Source organism: Condylura cristata, unplaced genomic scaffold, assembly GCF_000260355.1.
Source record: "Condylura cristata isolate star-nosed mole 26May11 unplaced genomic scaffold, ConCri1.0 scaffold00006, whole genome shotgun sequence".
In the NCBI taxonomy this organism is placed as follows: Eukaryota; Metazoa; Chordata; class Mammalia; order Eulipotyphla; family Talpidae; genus Condylura; species Condylura cristata.
In genome coordinates, this window is record NW_004567107.1 from 14,654,177 (window position 1) to 14,670,198 (window position 16,022).

General features: G+C 55.5%; 1 protein-coding gene across 1 annotated transcript in view; it reads right to left on the reverse strand.

Annotated features, from left to right (window-relative positions):
* COL27A1 (collagen, type XXVII, alpha 1) overlaps window positions 1-16,022 on the reverse strand; it is a 124,647-nt gene that overhangs the window by 35,644 nt on the left and 72,981 nt on the right. Inside the window, exons 24-28 of the mRNA XM_012721232.1 lie at window positions 14,962-15,006; window positions 10,619-10,672; window positions 8,560-8,613; window positions 8,282-8,335; window positions 4,525-4,578 (exon numbers count right to left, since the gene is read on the reverse strand). Of these exons, the coding sequence (XP_012576686.1) occupies window positions 4,525-4,578; window positions 8,282-8,335; window positions 8,560-8,613; window positions 10,619-10,672; window positions 14,962-15,006 (261 nt within the window). The remainder of the gene's footprint in view (window positions 1-4,524; window positions 4,579-8,281; window positions 8,336-8,559; window positions 8,614-10,618; window positions 10,673-14,961; window positions 15,007-16,022) is intronic.

A 16,022-nucleotide genomic window follows, 5' to 3' on the forward strand; every position in this document is an offset into this window, starting at 1 on the left:
ACTCTGTGTCTGGTGAAGCCTCTCACCCCCTGCACTGCTGGCCTGTACCCCAGTTCTGTATGTATAAATAAACAAATCTTTAAACAAACAAACAACAGGGTTTTCAATGAATAACTGAGCTCCTCAAAGTGAAAATGCCTAGCTGCTTCAGCTCCCATCAGTTTTAAAGAGCACCTCATTTCCCAAGTCGGCCAGGACAGGGGGCCACGGGCTGGGGCGGGGCTCAGGTGTGAGTGCGCCCGCAACATCTCCAGGCCCAGACCCAGGGAACTGGGGTGCACAGCAGTAGAAATAGTGGTGATTCGGAAATAAGGAGACAGGACCCTGCTTCTCACTGAACCTCCCTATCTCATCTGGAAATGGGGATGAGAAGTCACCCTTCAAGACAGGAGACAAAGGAACGCAGCATGGGGTGTGAGGACGGCCAGCAGAGCCGTGTCCCAGGGGCGGGACAAGGGCAGGACACAGGAGGACACGTGTCTGGGCTTGTCCCTCCCACAACAGGCATGTGCCTAGGGACCCCGAGATTTTTCCCAGGTTCAAGACAAGGTGTGAGTGGAGAGCCTGAGGACTAGTCCCAGACCTGCTTGCTGAATGACCCCAGGGGAGCCCGTCCCCCCTCTGAGCTTCAGTGTCAGGGCACGATCACCCCTGGTTGACAGACAGGGGGTGGCAGGGGTGGGGGCAGGATGGAGACCCTGCCCAAGGGTGGGCATCTCCCTGCCTGAGGGCCCCCTGAGTGCTGTGTCCACTGGAAGCACAATCTACCCTGGAAAGGGGCAGCTGTGGTCGTGGACGGGAGCCCGAGAGGGTGGAGGGCTGGGGCCGAGTCACATGGCACCCGGCTTACCTCAGAAAGCAGAGTTTTTCTGGGAGAGGGGGTAAGTGAGCTGTGATCGCACCACTAATAGCAGCAGCAGCAGTAGCAATAACAGCGGAAGCCCTGCTCCTCATTTTACACATAAGGAAACAGCCTATAGTCACACAGCAAGAAAGTACTCAAACCTCACCTCGAACCTGTGAAAAGTATGAACCAAAGGCTGGATGCCAGCCTTTCCCCGCTGCCTGCTACTGTTTAGCAGCGAGTGAGCTCCCCATTGCAGGGAATGGGGGTGTGTGTGTGGGAGGGGGGTGGCAGGGCAGGGCCTGGAGGGCCTGTGTGCCAGAGAAGACAATGCCTAGAACCTCTATTATCGGGGTGACAGCACTGTCCCTGGGAATGAATATCAGAGCACTCAAGAGAAGCTGGGGAAAATAGGACCACTTCCCTGCCTGGAAGGACGAGGCCATGAGCCAGCTCCCTTCCTCCCTCACTGTGCAGCTGAGGAGACCGCAGCCACACCCCTCACCTGCCCTGAGGCATTGTGCCTGCCTTTCCCTGCCCCTGCGCCCAGGCCCTCACTCTCCGCCTGGGTCTCTATCAGAGCCACATGTCCCCGGGAGGCTGGGGTCCAGCTGGGTGGGAAGAAGCCTCTGCCCAGGACAGAAAACCAGACCCAGCACAGCTCTTGTGGAAAGGGGGTGAATGAAGGGGTATGAACGCATATCCCACACGTGGCTGCAGGACAGAGGCCCTTGTATGGGGCGTTGGTGAAGGTGGCATTCCCACGCCACCTCAGGAGATGCCCTGTGCCGACCCATTTTCCCCCACTCCAGGGAGGGAAGTGAGTGGTCCCAGGTCCAAGAGGAGGAGCCGGAGTCAAGGCCAGGAGAGCTGGGCTCTAGGGCCCCCCTCCTGGGAACAGAGTCCAGCACCAGGCACCAAAGCTCACACCCTCCAGGAGCGTGGCCCAGGGACCTGGCAGAGTCTCCCAGGTAAAAGGGCCTCTGTCCTGCAGCCACGTGTGGGATATGCGTTCATACCCCTTCATCCACCCCCTTTCCACAAGAGCTGTGCTGGGTCTGGTTTTCTGTCCTGGGCAGAGGCTTCTTCCCACCCAGCTGGACCCCAGCCTCCCAGCGATTTTAGACGTTGTCTTCTGCAGCAGGTCCCCCTCAGCTCTGTCCTGCACGCCCCATGACCGGGCGCTCACCCCACGCTGATGAACCGGCACTGGTGAAAAGAGGGCATCTGGCGGCCTCGGGTTCAAATTCTGACTTTCAAAACTCCCTCAAGGTCTCCAGGAGGTTAAGAAACTGGCCTGAGGTACCACGGCTGGAAAGTGGGAAGGTAGAAGGGAAGGCCCCTGTGTCTGTCTGACTCTGGAACCCACACTTTTTCGGAGGGAGCCCGTGAAACCAGACGCTGGCCAGCAGCTTCAGGACTGAGGCCCGAGGCCTCGGATCCACCCGCCTTCTGGGCAGAGAAACAGGCAGAAGCCTTGCGAGCCCATTGCCCATGGCACAGACGGGGGAACAGGCCCAGGGACTACAAGGCTTGTGGCGGTGAGCGGGCAAGCGATTCAGGACCTTGTCAGAATTAAGCCCCTTCCCTGGCAGAGTGGGTGGGGGGCCTCTCTGAGTCCCTTCCCCTCAGTTACCCCAACTGTGAAGCGGCTAAGGGTGGCTTATTGGGCAGGGGGCCCAGGGAACCACCCCCGCACGTTTTGTGCTCCTGCCAAACTCCGCAGGAGGTGGGGCTCCCCAGGAGCTGCTCCAGCCCCAGAGACTTTGATGTGGTGGGAGCCTGGGTTTCCTCAAGCAGGAGATACATTCCTTAGCCCCTGCTGGAAAGGGGTGGTGGAGATGGTGGCGGGGATCCAAGTGAGTAGAGGGCGGCCTAAGTCTTCATCTGGGGGATGGCAGGGGCACCAGCAAACCTGCCACCTGGGGCAGGGTTGACTGCACAAGGTGGGAGCAGCCGCAGGGAGCCTCCATCCACATGCAGGAGCCCAGGACCAGGCACCGGAGAGGCCCTGCCCGGCTGGCAGATTAGCCAGCCTCTAATCTGCCCTCTACCAGGCTCACTGCTCACGCCATCTGGTCAGGGAAATGTTAAGTCACTTGAAGCTCAGCCAAGAGAACAATCGTCATGGATGCCTGTACGGAGCCTGGGTATCACGCCGGGATTGGCTGCTCTGCCTGGGCTACCTCCTTTCCACCACTTGGGGACTGGAAACCACCCCATCTGCCCACCCTGAATGAGTGAAAATAAGACTACATTCAATAGGCAAAAAGGGCCTGATTTCCTGTATCAAAACCCAGCTTTGGCCTTCCCTGGTGGCGCAGCGGGTTAAAGCACTGCACTAAGAAGCTTAAGCCACTTCCGCATGAGTTCGATCCCCGCCTGCCCCGGAGGTGACCACATGGCACGGCAGACCTCTCCTGGCCCGCCCGCTGCTCCCCTCAGCAGTGTACTTCGTCGATCTGCCTGTTCTGCTCCCCACTCCGTCTCTGGTGAATCCTCTCACCCTCCGCATCTCTGGCCTGTACCCCAGTTCTATATGAATAAATAAATAAATCTTTAAAAAAATCCCAAAAACCCAGCTTTGTCACTTTCTAGCTGTGCAACCCAAGCAAGTGACATAACCTTTCTGTGCCTCAATTTCCTTTCTAGAAAACAGACATAATAGCACCAACCTTACAGGGCAGAGTTGAAGATTTTGAAAAATTCATGTATGTGCTTGAAGTACCTCTGGCTGCCACACTTGAGCCAGCCCTTCCTTTAAAACCTCTGTGGCGGCCCTCCCTGGTGGCGCAGCGGGTTAAAGCACTGCACTGAGAAGCTAAAGCCACCTTTGCATGAGTTCGATTCCCGCCTGCCCCAGAGGTGACCGCATGGCGAGGCAGACCTCTTCTGGCCTGCCCGCTGCTCCCCTCAGCAGTGTACTTTGTCGCTCTGCCTGTTCTGCTCCCCTCTCTGTCTCTGGTGAAGCCTCTCACCGCCCCTGAGCCTCTGGCCTGTACCCCAGTTCTGTATGTACAAATAAATAAATCTTTAAAAAAAAAAATCCTCTGTGGCTCCCCATTACCCTTGGAGCACAGCCCACAGCCGAGGTCTGGTGTTGGAGGTCCTGCTTGGTTTGGCACCTGCTAATTCTTGGTTTTGTCCCTCTCTCCTGCCCCTCCATTGAGCCAAGAGAGACCCCACTTTCTCCCAGAACTGTTTCCCTGCTTAACGCTGGGCATCGACTCAAGCATTGCTCTCCTGGAAACCTCCCTGGTACCCCTGCCCACATGAGCTGCCTTCTTCAGGCTCCCAAGATGCTCACACTTCCCCGGTCAATGTACTGCTGACCTTCTACGGTCTGCGTGACCTACTCGATTGAGTCAGGCACGCGGGTAGGGGGCATGCCTGCCCTGTTCTCCACGGTGTCTACAGAGCTCCCACAGCAGCTGGCACATAGTAGGTGCTAAACAAATGGTGGTTGAATGCCTGAATGAATGGATGAATGGACAAAGCATTGGTACTACAGAGCCCATCTGTGCCAGAAATGGGCCAGAAAAGATAGGTGAGGACCCCACATCTGGTTAGGCCCAAGAACCTGGAGCCCGCCCTGCCTGGTAACAGTCCCTTATCTCAGGGATAAGCACGGAGTCTCCATTCAGCCTCTGTTCCCAGGGGGTAAGTCTGTTCCCACTTACCCAGCGTCCTTTTGCTCCCCTCATGCCTGGTGGGCCGCGAGATCCTGGAGGACCCTGTGTGAAGGAGAAAGAGTTGGAGATGTCCCTTTTTAGGGCGCAAGTCCAACATGGAGGGCGGGAGCCTGGTGAAGTTGGCCTGCAGGTTCAGTGGGTGCTGAGGAGCGGGCAGCTGCTGCCACAGAGAAGGGCCTGGCCTGGGGAAGCACAGGCCCAGCCAGCGCTTTCAATCTTCCCTAGGAATCTGGAAGTGAGAAGATGGCCATGCCATTTCCTTCTTTATCTGAAAACCAACAAGGAGAATATGGCACCCAGGTCCTGCCTCTCACACTGGGCCTGAATATCACATAGAAGGGGCCCAGAAGACTCTGACCAGGTTGGAAGCAGCCCTGGGGTGAGGGGCAGGGGAGACCCCATCTCTGAGGTGAGGGAGGGAAAGGGGGAATCTGCACAACAGGGAGAGGGCTCTGAAGGGGCGGGAAGGGAGAGAAAGGCCACGTGTAGCGTGGGAGGTTGGCCAAAGAGAAGGGAACAGGGCTGGCCCTGGAAAGATGTCCAGGCACCAAGCATGATGAAGGACTGACAAGAGAAGCAGGGGAGGGACAGGAGGGAGGGAAAGCACAGGGGGGCTTTGTTCTTTGAATCCTCAGCACAGGCCTGAGATGAGCAGGTAGAAGTTTGTTGACAGAAGAGTGACTACATGAAGAGTTAAAGAGGCCAGGGAATAGGAAGGGCAGAAGGGAGCTGAAATATCTCTCCTCCGATTCCAGGCTCAGCTACACATCTCAGGCCATGGCTTGACCCCCACTGGCCAGGACCCTCAGATAGCTACAGGGGCCTCCCAGCTCCCAGCCGGGCTCAGACTGGGTGTGATCCTTTTAAAGGGAGAGGCGGCCTCATTCCCATGCAGAATACCAGGGAGTGGCCCTTCTCCACTTGGGGGCTCGGGAAAAAGTGCTTGCTGCTCCTGTTTCTACCCCTGTACCCAGGCCCTCAGGAGACCCTGGCAGCTGCGGATGCAACTGCCGTGAGGGGCTGATCTCACGGGCCCTTGACAGCAGGACAAGCAGGGTGTGGGCCGCAGCTTGGCCCAGTAAAAGGACAGATCTGACTCCTGGGTGATGGGAACACGAAGACTGGGTGAGAACGGAGCATTTTATAGAGGGCTGTCAGGCTGCAGAAGGCACGCAATGCGTCACTGGGAAATTTTAGGAGCCAATTCTCCACCGAGAGGCGAAAGCAGAAGAGAGAGGCAGCTCCCCCAGAAAACCTCAGTGCAAACCCCAGCCCGCCACTTATTATTCTATCAGCTTTGCCGAGTGACTCACTGGGGCTCAGTTTCATCACCTATAAAGTGGGGTGGAAGGGGTCCCCACCTCCTCGAGTTTTCAGAAGGACATAACACTCTGGACAGTTCTCAGTAAAGTGCAGTTATCAGCTCTCAGAGGGGGAGGAGGTGGGAGACTGGAGGTCCAGACCCAAATAATGGCGAGAGACACCTTGACTGACCTCAACTGGCCGAAGGAGGACATGGGACAGGGAAGTAGAAAATGGCAATCATCTATGAATGGTATCACCAAGTGTGGTTTGAATAGCAATAACCTTACCCATCATAGTGGTATATGATGTATATATAGTGTATACAGATAGTTGGCTAAGCATCACACCTCGCATTATGACACCTATTTCTTCTTTTTTTTTTTTTAAGATTTATCTTTAGGGCTCTCCCTGGTGGCACACTGTGAAGCTATTCCTGCCAGGGAGATGCCCCACATGGCACAGCATATATCTCTTGACCTGCCCAGTGCTCCCCTCAGCAGTGTATTTCAGTAGATCTGCCTGTTCTGCTCCAACTCTGTCTCTGGTGAATCCTTTCACCCCCCATACTTCTGGCCTGCACCCCAGAAGTTCTTGTATGCATAAATAAATAAATAGATAAATACTTATCTTTATTTATTTATGCATACAAGAACTGGGGTGTAGATCAGAGGTGCAGGGGGTGAGAGGATTCACCAGAGACGGAACAGACAGATCCACTGAAATACACTATTGAGGGGAGCAGCAGGCGAGACAGGAGAGGTCAGCGGCGCCATGTGGGTCACCTCCTGGCCTGGGATCGAACATATGCTGCAGTGGTTGGCCACAGCTTGATAGTGCTGAGACTAGCCCCTGCTCCACCAGGGAGACCTGATACTTATTTCTTACAACAGTCTCATAATGAAGGTAGTATTATGCTGCCCTGAAGATGGGGAAACTGAGGCTCGGAGAAGCCATGAGCATTGCCTACAGTCATGCAGCTAGGAAATGAATGGGGGAGCCAGGATGTGCTCACTGGTATCTGACTCTGAAGTCAGTTTTCTGGATCTCTGTGCAAACTGCTCCTTGGTGACCCTGGGGACAGCGGCCTGGCTAGAAGCCCCAGGGAATCTTGGCAACCATGGGATCTGGAAGTGGCAAGTGATGGTCCGACTTCACTAAGCCTGAGCCAACCCACCAAAGAGATGGAAGCATTGAGGAAACAGAGGGGATGAGGCCCACAGAGCCACGGAGCTGGGGGAGGAGGGAGGCCTGTGCCTTTCTTCTACGCTGGCCTGGATTCCCCACTGGCCTCCATTCCATGCTAGCAACACCTTTCCGAGCTTCCCTGCTCCCACTGGACAGATGGGGGGATTCCGAGCCCTGGATTCTGAGCCGGGCCTCTCGGCCTGCTGGCCAGTAGCTCCAGCCCGCCCCCGCGCCCCCAGATGTGGCTCCTCCTGGTGAATGGGAAGGAAAGTCATGGAGAAACCAGAGTGCAGACTTCTGATTCTGACTCTGCACTGTAAGAGTTTCCGCTGGATTAAAGGACTGTGTGTGTGTGTGTGTGTGTGTGTGTGCTGGGGGTGACAAATGCCTTGATGCCTGTACCTCTGTCTTTGCTGGTGGTTACTTGAGCCCGGGCCTTTGGCCTGGGTCAGTCCCTCCGCGCCTCCCCTGCCACCTAGCTTTTCTTAGGTGCTGCCGGGTGGGGCCTTCCTCCTCCCACACTCTTCCTCCTACCCGAAGCCCAGCCTCCACCTGCCCAGCCCTGAGCCTAGGAGGGCAACCTCTCTCCACCCCTCATATCCTCCTGGGGGAGTAGAAGGGGCCCCTGAGCCTGAGTGCTCTGGGTCACAGTCCTCCCCAGCCATCCCGTCTCTTCTACCCTTCCCCGCTTTGGAAGCCTGAGGGATCTCCCTGGTTTCTCGGCCACCAAAAGTCCAGGACCCCTGGATCTTCAGCTGTGACCCTCAATCCAATGACCTCAGCATTCCCCATTCTCCTTGCTTGCTTTCTCTATAGAGACCTCATCTATTTATTGGGGTCATGCTCCCCACCTCCCCACACCAGGATATAAGCTTCTAAAGGGCAGGGACAGCTTTCTGCCTTCTTGATGGCTGCATCCCAGCTCCTGGGTGGCCCCAGCTCCTGGATATAGTATTTCCCAAGAGGATGAACAAAAGGATCAAGGTGTTAATGGCCAAGATGCTCCTGGGCAGTGACAGTGCTATGTCCGAAACAGGAGCTGCCCGGTTTCATTGACCCATGAGATCTCGCTGATTATTATGATTATTTTCTGTTTTTCAGATGAGCAAAATCTAGATTCCAGTAGTTTAATGACCTGTCCTGGCAACACAGCTAAGGAGTGTTGGAGTTAGGGCTCGAACCCAGGTCTGTCTGACTCAGCCCTGGACTCCTCACCTTACTGATAAAAACTCAGGGAACACAGGGTTTTGCTTACCGGCGGTCCAGGATCTCCTGGGTCACCAACACCACCTGGAATGCCAGGATGGCCCTATTGGAAAGAAGAAAAAGATGGGATCAGCAGTGCAAGGTACCTTTTCCTCTTCCAGCCCTGCTTGACCAGCTCAGCCCAGCCCAGTACCACACAACAGCCAGGTCTCCCTGAGGGAGACGGAGCTGGTCAGCCTGGGTATGTGGGGGCAAGGAGGCAGGAGGCGGGGAGCAGAAGGCCCCACAGCTGTGACAGGAAGGGGGAGGGTATGCAGTAATTCTTACCATTGACCCCTTGGGTCCAGGCGCGCCTGGGGGGCCCATCATGCCCCGGTCACCCTGTGATGGAGACAGCAATCAGGGAGGTCGCGGTAGGGGTGGCTCTCGGGGAGGGGCAGGTGCAGAGGGTCTCCCAGAGGCCAAAGAGACACAGGAAGTTGACGGAGGTCTATGTTCTGCTCATAGCCACATCACCCAGATTGATGACTGGGGGGTGAGGTGGGTGGGAGGGGAGAGTCTGGGATTTCACTCAGCGTAAGTCAAGACCCTTTGCTGCATGCCTGAGTCTGAGCTTCCCTCAGGCAAGGATGTGCTAATGGTGGCAAGGTCCCCTTTGCTGCTGGCCCTCATCAAGCCTGGCATCTCCAGGGCTGAGCTTGCAGAAAGACTGATGGCAAGGGAAGGAACTTCTTTCACTCTTCTCATCCACTGTCCAATCAGATGTCACTTACTCCCTCTCACCCAATCCGGCAAGCCCAGGAAGAGAGAGCAGGTAAAGCAGACAGACCCAAGGCGGCGGGGCTCTGGGTTCAAATCCTCACCGTGTTTGTGAAGCTGTTTCTCGGATCCACCCAGCCAGCAATGTTTATTGAGCACCTACTGGGTCTGACCCATCACGCTCTCCCCTGAAGCCACCATGGCGAGCGGAAACAGAACTTGCTCACATAGGCGGGACACTCAGAGTGTCTCAGACACAGCCACAGATCAGGAAGGGAGGTAGGGCGGTGAGGGAGTGGGTCTTGGTGCTCAGGCGTTTCGGTAGGGGCTGAGCTACCTGCATGGAGGGGTGGGCAGGGAAGCCTTCCCACGGGAGTCTTGCTTCACCCAGGAGATGAAGAAGAGTCCCTGGGTCATCTAGGCATGGGGGGGGGGTTCAGGAGCGGGCCCTGTTTGACAGGAGGGGCAACCAAGAACAACGGAGGAGGAGGGAATGGCGGCTGGCCTCGCCGACCTGCACCACAGCTACGCAGGTCAGAGGACACGGGATGAGGGCAGGGAGGGCCTTTCTATGCTATTTTTGGCAATTTCTTGTGATACTATAACTATGTCAAAAATAAAAGCTTAAGTTGACAAGAGAGGAAGAGGAAGAAGAAAGCAAGGAGGTAGAAAAGATGGCTAGAGGTTGTGGGCAGTGTATGACGAGGAAGAGATGGGGTGACCCGGAAAGACAGGGGGGGCCAGGTTAGGGGCGGGGTGTCCACGCTCTGGGCCTCAGTCTCTCCAGAACACTGACCCCGCAGGACTGCCTGGATTTCAGTCACCCCACAGAGGCAGCCCCACCCTCGGGGCTGCACGGGGCAGCCTCGGGCTGCCAGGCACAGGGCTTGGCAGGCAAGGTGTGACCATGGGCACTAAACTGGGTTTAGGTCCCAGATCTGCCACTGCCTGCCTGGGTGGCCCGGAGCAGTTCTGCAATTTGAGCCTCTGTCTTGTCTATAAATCAGAGTTGTGGTGGATTAACAAGACAACCTAAGGAAACGGGCTCCTGTGTAAGGATGAATCTCTGCCTCCCTTCTGTTGCCTCCTGTGCAGAGCCACTGTGAGCCGTGAGGGGCCCAGACTGCCCGCATCGGCTGGTCGTCATGTTAAGGGGTGATGTCAGGACGGTGTTGGGAAAGGGACAATGGCTGTCCTGGACGGTCTGGAACACGAGGGAAGTGAGGAGGCCGGGGGAGAGAGGTCTGAAACCCCAAGTTCAACTGGTCCCTGCATCTTTTTTGTTTTTTTAAGACTTATTTATTGATGTATACAGAACTGGGGTACAGGCGAGAGGTGCAGGGGCAGTGAGAGGATTCACCAGAGACAGAGTGGGGAGCAGAACAGGCAGACTGATGAAGTACACTGCTGAGGGGAGCAGCAGGTGAGACCGAGACCGAGAGGTCTGCCACGCCACGTGGGTCAGTTCCCTGGCCGGGGATCGAACTTGTGCTGAAGTGGCTGTGGCCAGCTTTGCAGGGCTGCTCTTTAACCCATAGCGCCAGCAGGGAGGGCCTGGTCCCTGCCATCTTTCTAACATGTCAAAACACAAGCTCTATTTGTTAACATTTCCCCCAATACAACATACCTTTTCTCCCATGATTCCTGGCTCCCCGACTAGACCAATGAATCCCAAGAGTCCCTATAAAAATATTTATGAAAACAAAAGAAAAGCAGGAGCAACATGAATTCACAAACTGACTGTCCAAGGCCACCGCGTGCCCTCGCCCCCTGGCGCCTCCTACGGGTCTCCGTTAACCGCCGCAGGGGGCTGCCACCAGGCGACCGCCTCTCTCCGGGCACTGTCCCGACTTCCCTCACTCCACCAGATGGTTCTGATTTTGGAGCCCGGCCACGGGCTGTGCCAGCATCCCTGGGAGCGCCACATTCTTCCCACGCCAGGAGCTGGGAGGCTGCCACGGCGGGAGAGCTGGGGAGTGGGAGGGGGCTTGGCTGTGCTGGGGAGAGGCCTGCTTATGAGAAATCCGTTCCCATCTTTTGGGGTTCTGGGGCTGTTTCAAACAGGAATAAACCTGCTCACCGGGGTAGAAATACCAGAACAGCCTCCCCCCAAAGACCTGCTTGGAGTCTGGGAAGTGGAGGTCTTTTGACTGTGTCTTTCTGAAAGGCTGTGGCTCCTGCTGATCTTTTAGTTCTGCTGGGTGCTAACTTGCCTCTGTATGCCAGGGGCTCTCCTAGGTGGCTGCAGGCCTTGCTGTTGCCCTGGGCAGGCAACTAGGCACAGTTCAAGGGAGAAGGCACAGCCTAGAGATAACTGTTCCTGTCCAGACCCCACACTCTGCTAAGGCGATTCCCAGCAAAGAGGCCTGGCATGATTTGGGGGTGCGAAGGTGACTCTGGAAGATGTCAAGCTGGCTGATCAGAACTCTGGGAGAGTTAGGAAAGACAAAGAGAACAGTCAGCTTGTCCCATAAAATCTGTTCCCTGTCCCCAAAACTCTGGCCTAGAAAGGAACAGGGCCCTGAACCTGACCAGAAATGGATGAGAAGCTATACACTCAGGCAAGGAAACTGGACAACCTGCCAGTCAGGTAGGATGGGGGGGGGGCGGGTGCCAGTTCCCAGGGGTTAGCTCTGAGGGTCTCAGATGACTGTAAAGAAGCAGCTTAGCTGGGACCACGCCCCGCTGCTGTGTCTGTGTGATGCAAAGTCCATGCACATTTCCAGGGCCTATGTAATGCGTGAATAGGATGCAGGTCTCCCTGGTACTCAGGTGCCATGGCCACACTTGGGGGTCCCAGTTGCCTGGGTTCAGAGACCCTTTGGAGTTGGACTATCAGGTGAGAGGGGTGAGGGCCAACCTAGCAAGAAATTAGCCAAGGATTTACCATTGGCAACAACTTCTCTAAAAAGTAAGGGGAGCATTTTCAAGTGATACCAGGAATTGCTAAGTGCCAAGACCTCCACCTTGCACCTTGTCTATGTCATCATCATGCAATCTACAGGTGGGTGGGCCCAGGACAGGGCGCAGACTCATTTCCAGATAAAGCTCCCTTCTGCCCTCCCTGGGCTGTGAGTATGGAGAGCAGGCATGGCACGGGTATGTACTCCATAAATGTTGGTTCCCCCATCCCATTAGAATTTATTTTAAAAGGCCAGCAGGTTAAGACAGAGGCCTGAGCTCCCCACAAGGGAGCAGTCAGACATTTAGAGGATGCCGACGGAAGGCAAGAAAAACTGCTCTGTTAAGAGGCCCCTGCCTGACTGGCCCAAAGAAACAGAAAGCTCATAGCTACTTTAAATTTATGAGTTGTTGGGTCCTGGAAGGCAGGCGGGTCATAAACTTCACACAAGAAGTCAAACAGGATCCTAATGAATAAGGCCCATACAGCAAGTACCCCTTTGCCCCCCTTCCCCAGGAACCCCTGCAGTGCTGTCCAGAAACATCCAGGCAGGCCTCGGGGGTCCTGCGGGTGGGGCTCACGCTGGTCCAGGCCAGCTGGAGGCCCGGGCATCCACCTGGTGGTTCTGGTGAGTAGGCAGCTGACAGCCATGAGCATGGCAGACTCCTGGGGCTGGCACAAGAGCCGAGAGGTGGCACTGTCGCCTAGAGTGGGCACAGCACAGGCAGGATCTGAATGCACAGTTTGGGGGAGAGGCTGGCCTGGTCTTCGTGCTCTCTACAGAGAAAGGGCCATTGTCTGCTCTGGGAGCTGTGCTCCTTTCCTCCCTCCCTCCTCTCCTGTCTCTCATATGACATTGTGCAGGTGCTGGTGATGCTGGGCAGGCAAGACAGTCCCGATCCTCCACGGGTCAAACATCTCCAGTCAGGCGTTTCCATGCTGGGCTTCCCCTGCACAGAACTTTCTAAAGGCCAGGCCTGTGCCTTGCAAGTATTTGTCTCCCCAGCACCTAGGACAGGGCCTGGCAAGCCATCTGCATTCTAACTAACTGTTGACAGGACTCAAGAGGTCAAAGCGTTGTCCAATCCTCCAGGGCAAGCATCAGGAGTGTCAACCTTGGCTCTCACAGTTATGTCAGGTCTCTGCCTGAAGATCTTGGGCAAGTCACTGAACTTTCAGAGACTCATTTTTCTCAGCTGCAGAATGGGGTAATAATCCCTACTGTCACAGGGTTTTGGGGGAAAAATTACAAGGGAGGGTGTATGAAGTGTTTGGCATAGAAACTAGTACCTAACAGGTGCCTGATCGATGTGGTAAGTGCTTTGCTGTAAGGGGGTCCTTATCATCTTTCTGGGGCACCCTCTGATTTTTCCATTTCCCACATGGGGAATAGGCAAAGGAATTGGCCAGTAGGGCTCCCCACGTTGGTGGCAGCCACAGGGCTCCAGCACTGGACTCAGAGGGGTCTCTCTTACTGTGACCCAAGCTGCCTCAAGTGGGGTTCCCGCTCCTCTGGGCCCCAACTTTGCCATCACCTTCTTGCTCATCTTAGTCAAGCGCATTCTCCTCCATGAACCCCAAGTGGCTTGGCTTCAGGAGTTAACCTGGGACCTTTACAAGCCCCTAAGGATGGAATTCAGGGGACCCATGAATTGGAATGGGAAAATGACAACTTCTGTTTTCACTGCTCTCTCATTGAAACTGAGCATCGTGCCCTCAGCAAGAGTGTAGCTGACACCCACAGGACTTGGTGGGTAGACGTGGCTGTCCCAGAGGTGACATGTCCCGCCTTTTCACAAGTCACTGCTGCAAGGACCTCAGATGCATCATTTAGGCTTGTCACCACCTCAGCCTTGAGGTCGTACTAGGTCTGCGGCTACCGCCTATTATTTAATGCATTAATAAAGAAGCACATCTATGGTTAAATGGCAGTTTAACATTTTTACAATTATATTTCAATATAATTGATATCCTGGCTAATCCTTTGATTGCATTTTATGCATCTGAAAACTCTGTTCTGAGAAGGGGACCGTGGCCTTCACCAGTCTGCCTAAGGGGTCCAAGGCACTTAAATATTAGGACTCCTAGATTAAGTGACTTCCAAGGATCCTTTGCGCCTTGACATTCTAGGTTTCTGAGTATCTATTTCCCGAGGGCCCTACCATCAGCATAACTATGAAATTAAATTTGCTGATCGCATTGCCTTTTTTTTTCATCCAGGAAATATATCCAGGCTGTGGCAGACCTTCCAAACTCCTGGGCTTCCCACAGAATGTGCTCGAATGACACTGGAAAGGGTTCAAAAATCCAGCCCTCCCCCTGCTTTAATTCCTTTCTCTCCCTAACAGATGTTGCAGGCCTGGTGAAGAAGCCCATCATGCACGGCTCTCACGCCATCAACGGTGCTTCTCCACTGACACTCACCCTTGGGCCCCAACATCACCCCTCCTTCTAGGGTTCAGAGGGTTGGTGCCTTCTTCAAAAGAATGGAGGAGATTTCTACCTTCCCACATGACCTCCCAGCCCACAAGCTAAGCTTGCAGGCGGCGCTGGGCAGGGCAGGAAGGTCTAACTCACTCAGAGCTTTTCCTGTCCAGCTCCGGGCCTGGACCTCATTTCTGAAGGTCATGATCTCAGGCTTCCTTTTTGAGGACTTAGCTGCAAACTCTTCTCCTCTTCACACCTCGGCCAGGCTTTCCCACTAGCTGAACCACTGGTTTGACCTTCATTTTCTCTGTAATTTGGGGGTGGCTGACCAAGAGCCCCTGGGCAAGTGCTTCTCCAATCATCCACTGGCACCCCCATCTGTACCTGGAGCTCAGAAGCTAGGCACGTGCCAGTTTTTATGTCCCCGAAATACCCACGGTCAGACCGTGGGGAACGCCCATTATGACTGTGATGGATGGCTTTCTCATTCAGGGACTTCACCTCCTTGAGCGTCAGAGAGTTCTTTGACAAGAGGTCAGGGAAATGGGGAGGCAGCAGACCCACCTCCGGAGCTGGGGTAGGGATGAGCTGAGGGGGTGAATGTGGGGTGCTGACAGACTGAGGGCTCAGCATTGACCTACCTGCTCGCCCATGGGCCCTGGCCATCCGGGATCCCCTGGCTCCCCCTGCAAAGACAAAGAGCAAGATCAGCTGGGAGGTGACAAGCATCTAAGTGGGTCACCCGCATGACTGGGCTTTAGCCCCAGAAATAAATGGGGCTGGACCAGGAATTTTAGTTCCAGAGTCTGGCCTTGGGGACTCCAAAGTAATGGCAGGGACACTTGGATAGAACTTCTGGCCCCAGGGGTGACTCCATCACCCCTTTCCTCTGAGTGGCCCTAGGCAGATCACGCAGCACCCTGATATCTTCACCTCATCTGATTCTTCATCAACCCACTGCACTCTGTGGGAAGCGAAGCTCAGAGATGTTAAGGGACCTGCGCCAGGTCACACAACGATCTGAGGTCAGATTAGAACTGGGAAGTGCGGTCTCACAGATTGAAATCTCCATTCCCACCGCGTCAGGCCCCCCTCTGCAGGAAGAGCAGTGGACTGGGGAGTCAAGGGCTCGTGGGGCCTCCCCCAGAGCTCTGCCGGCAGCTTGCAAGTCACCCCGTGAGTCTCCGCTCTGCTCAGGGCTCAGCCTGGCCGGCCATAAACAAGGGCAGCCAGACTCATTTGTTTTAGGTTGTCCCCAGGGTGAGAATCCTGGGTGGCCTCTTATGGCCTTGTCTGCCAATGTTACCCCACGCTGGAACGCAGCTGCCCTGGTCTCCTCACAGTGAGAGTGGAGAGAGGCGAGCAGACCGTGGGAGAGAGCCACATGGCTTGTCACCACTCCCACCACAGAAACCCAACTGGAATTTGAGGGAGAAGGGCCGAGACCTCGGAGGCAGAACGTGGATTCACAGCAGCCGGGAATGTGGTCCAGAAATGGAGGCAATCCTGTGGCCCCAGACTTCCTGCCCGCGCTTCCCCAGGGGTGGGAGGGAGGCACCCACCTGTGCTCTCCAGCTGTGCCCTCACCCTCTGTGGGTCTCCTGGGCTATAGCCTGGGCCCAGCATTTCCCGCCCTGCAGAGAAGGCCCTGCAAAGCCAGGGTGCCCATAACAAAAGGCCACACTCTCCCACCTGGGCCCAG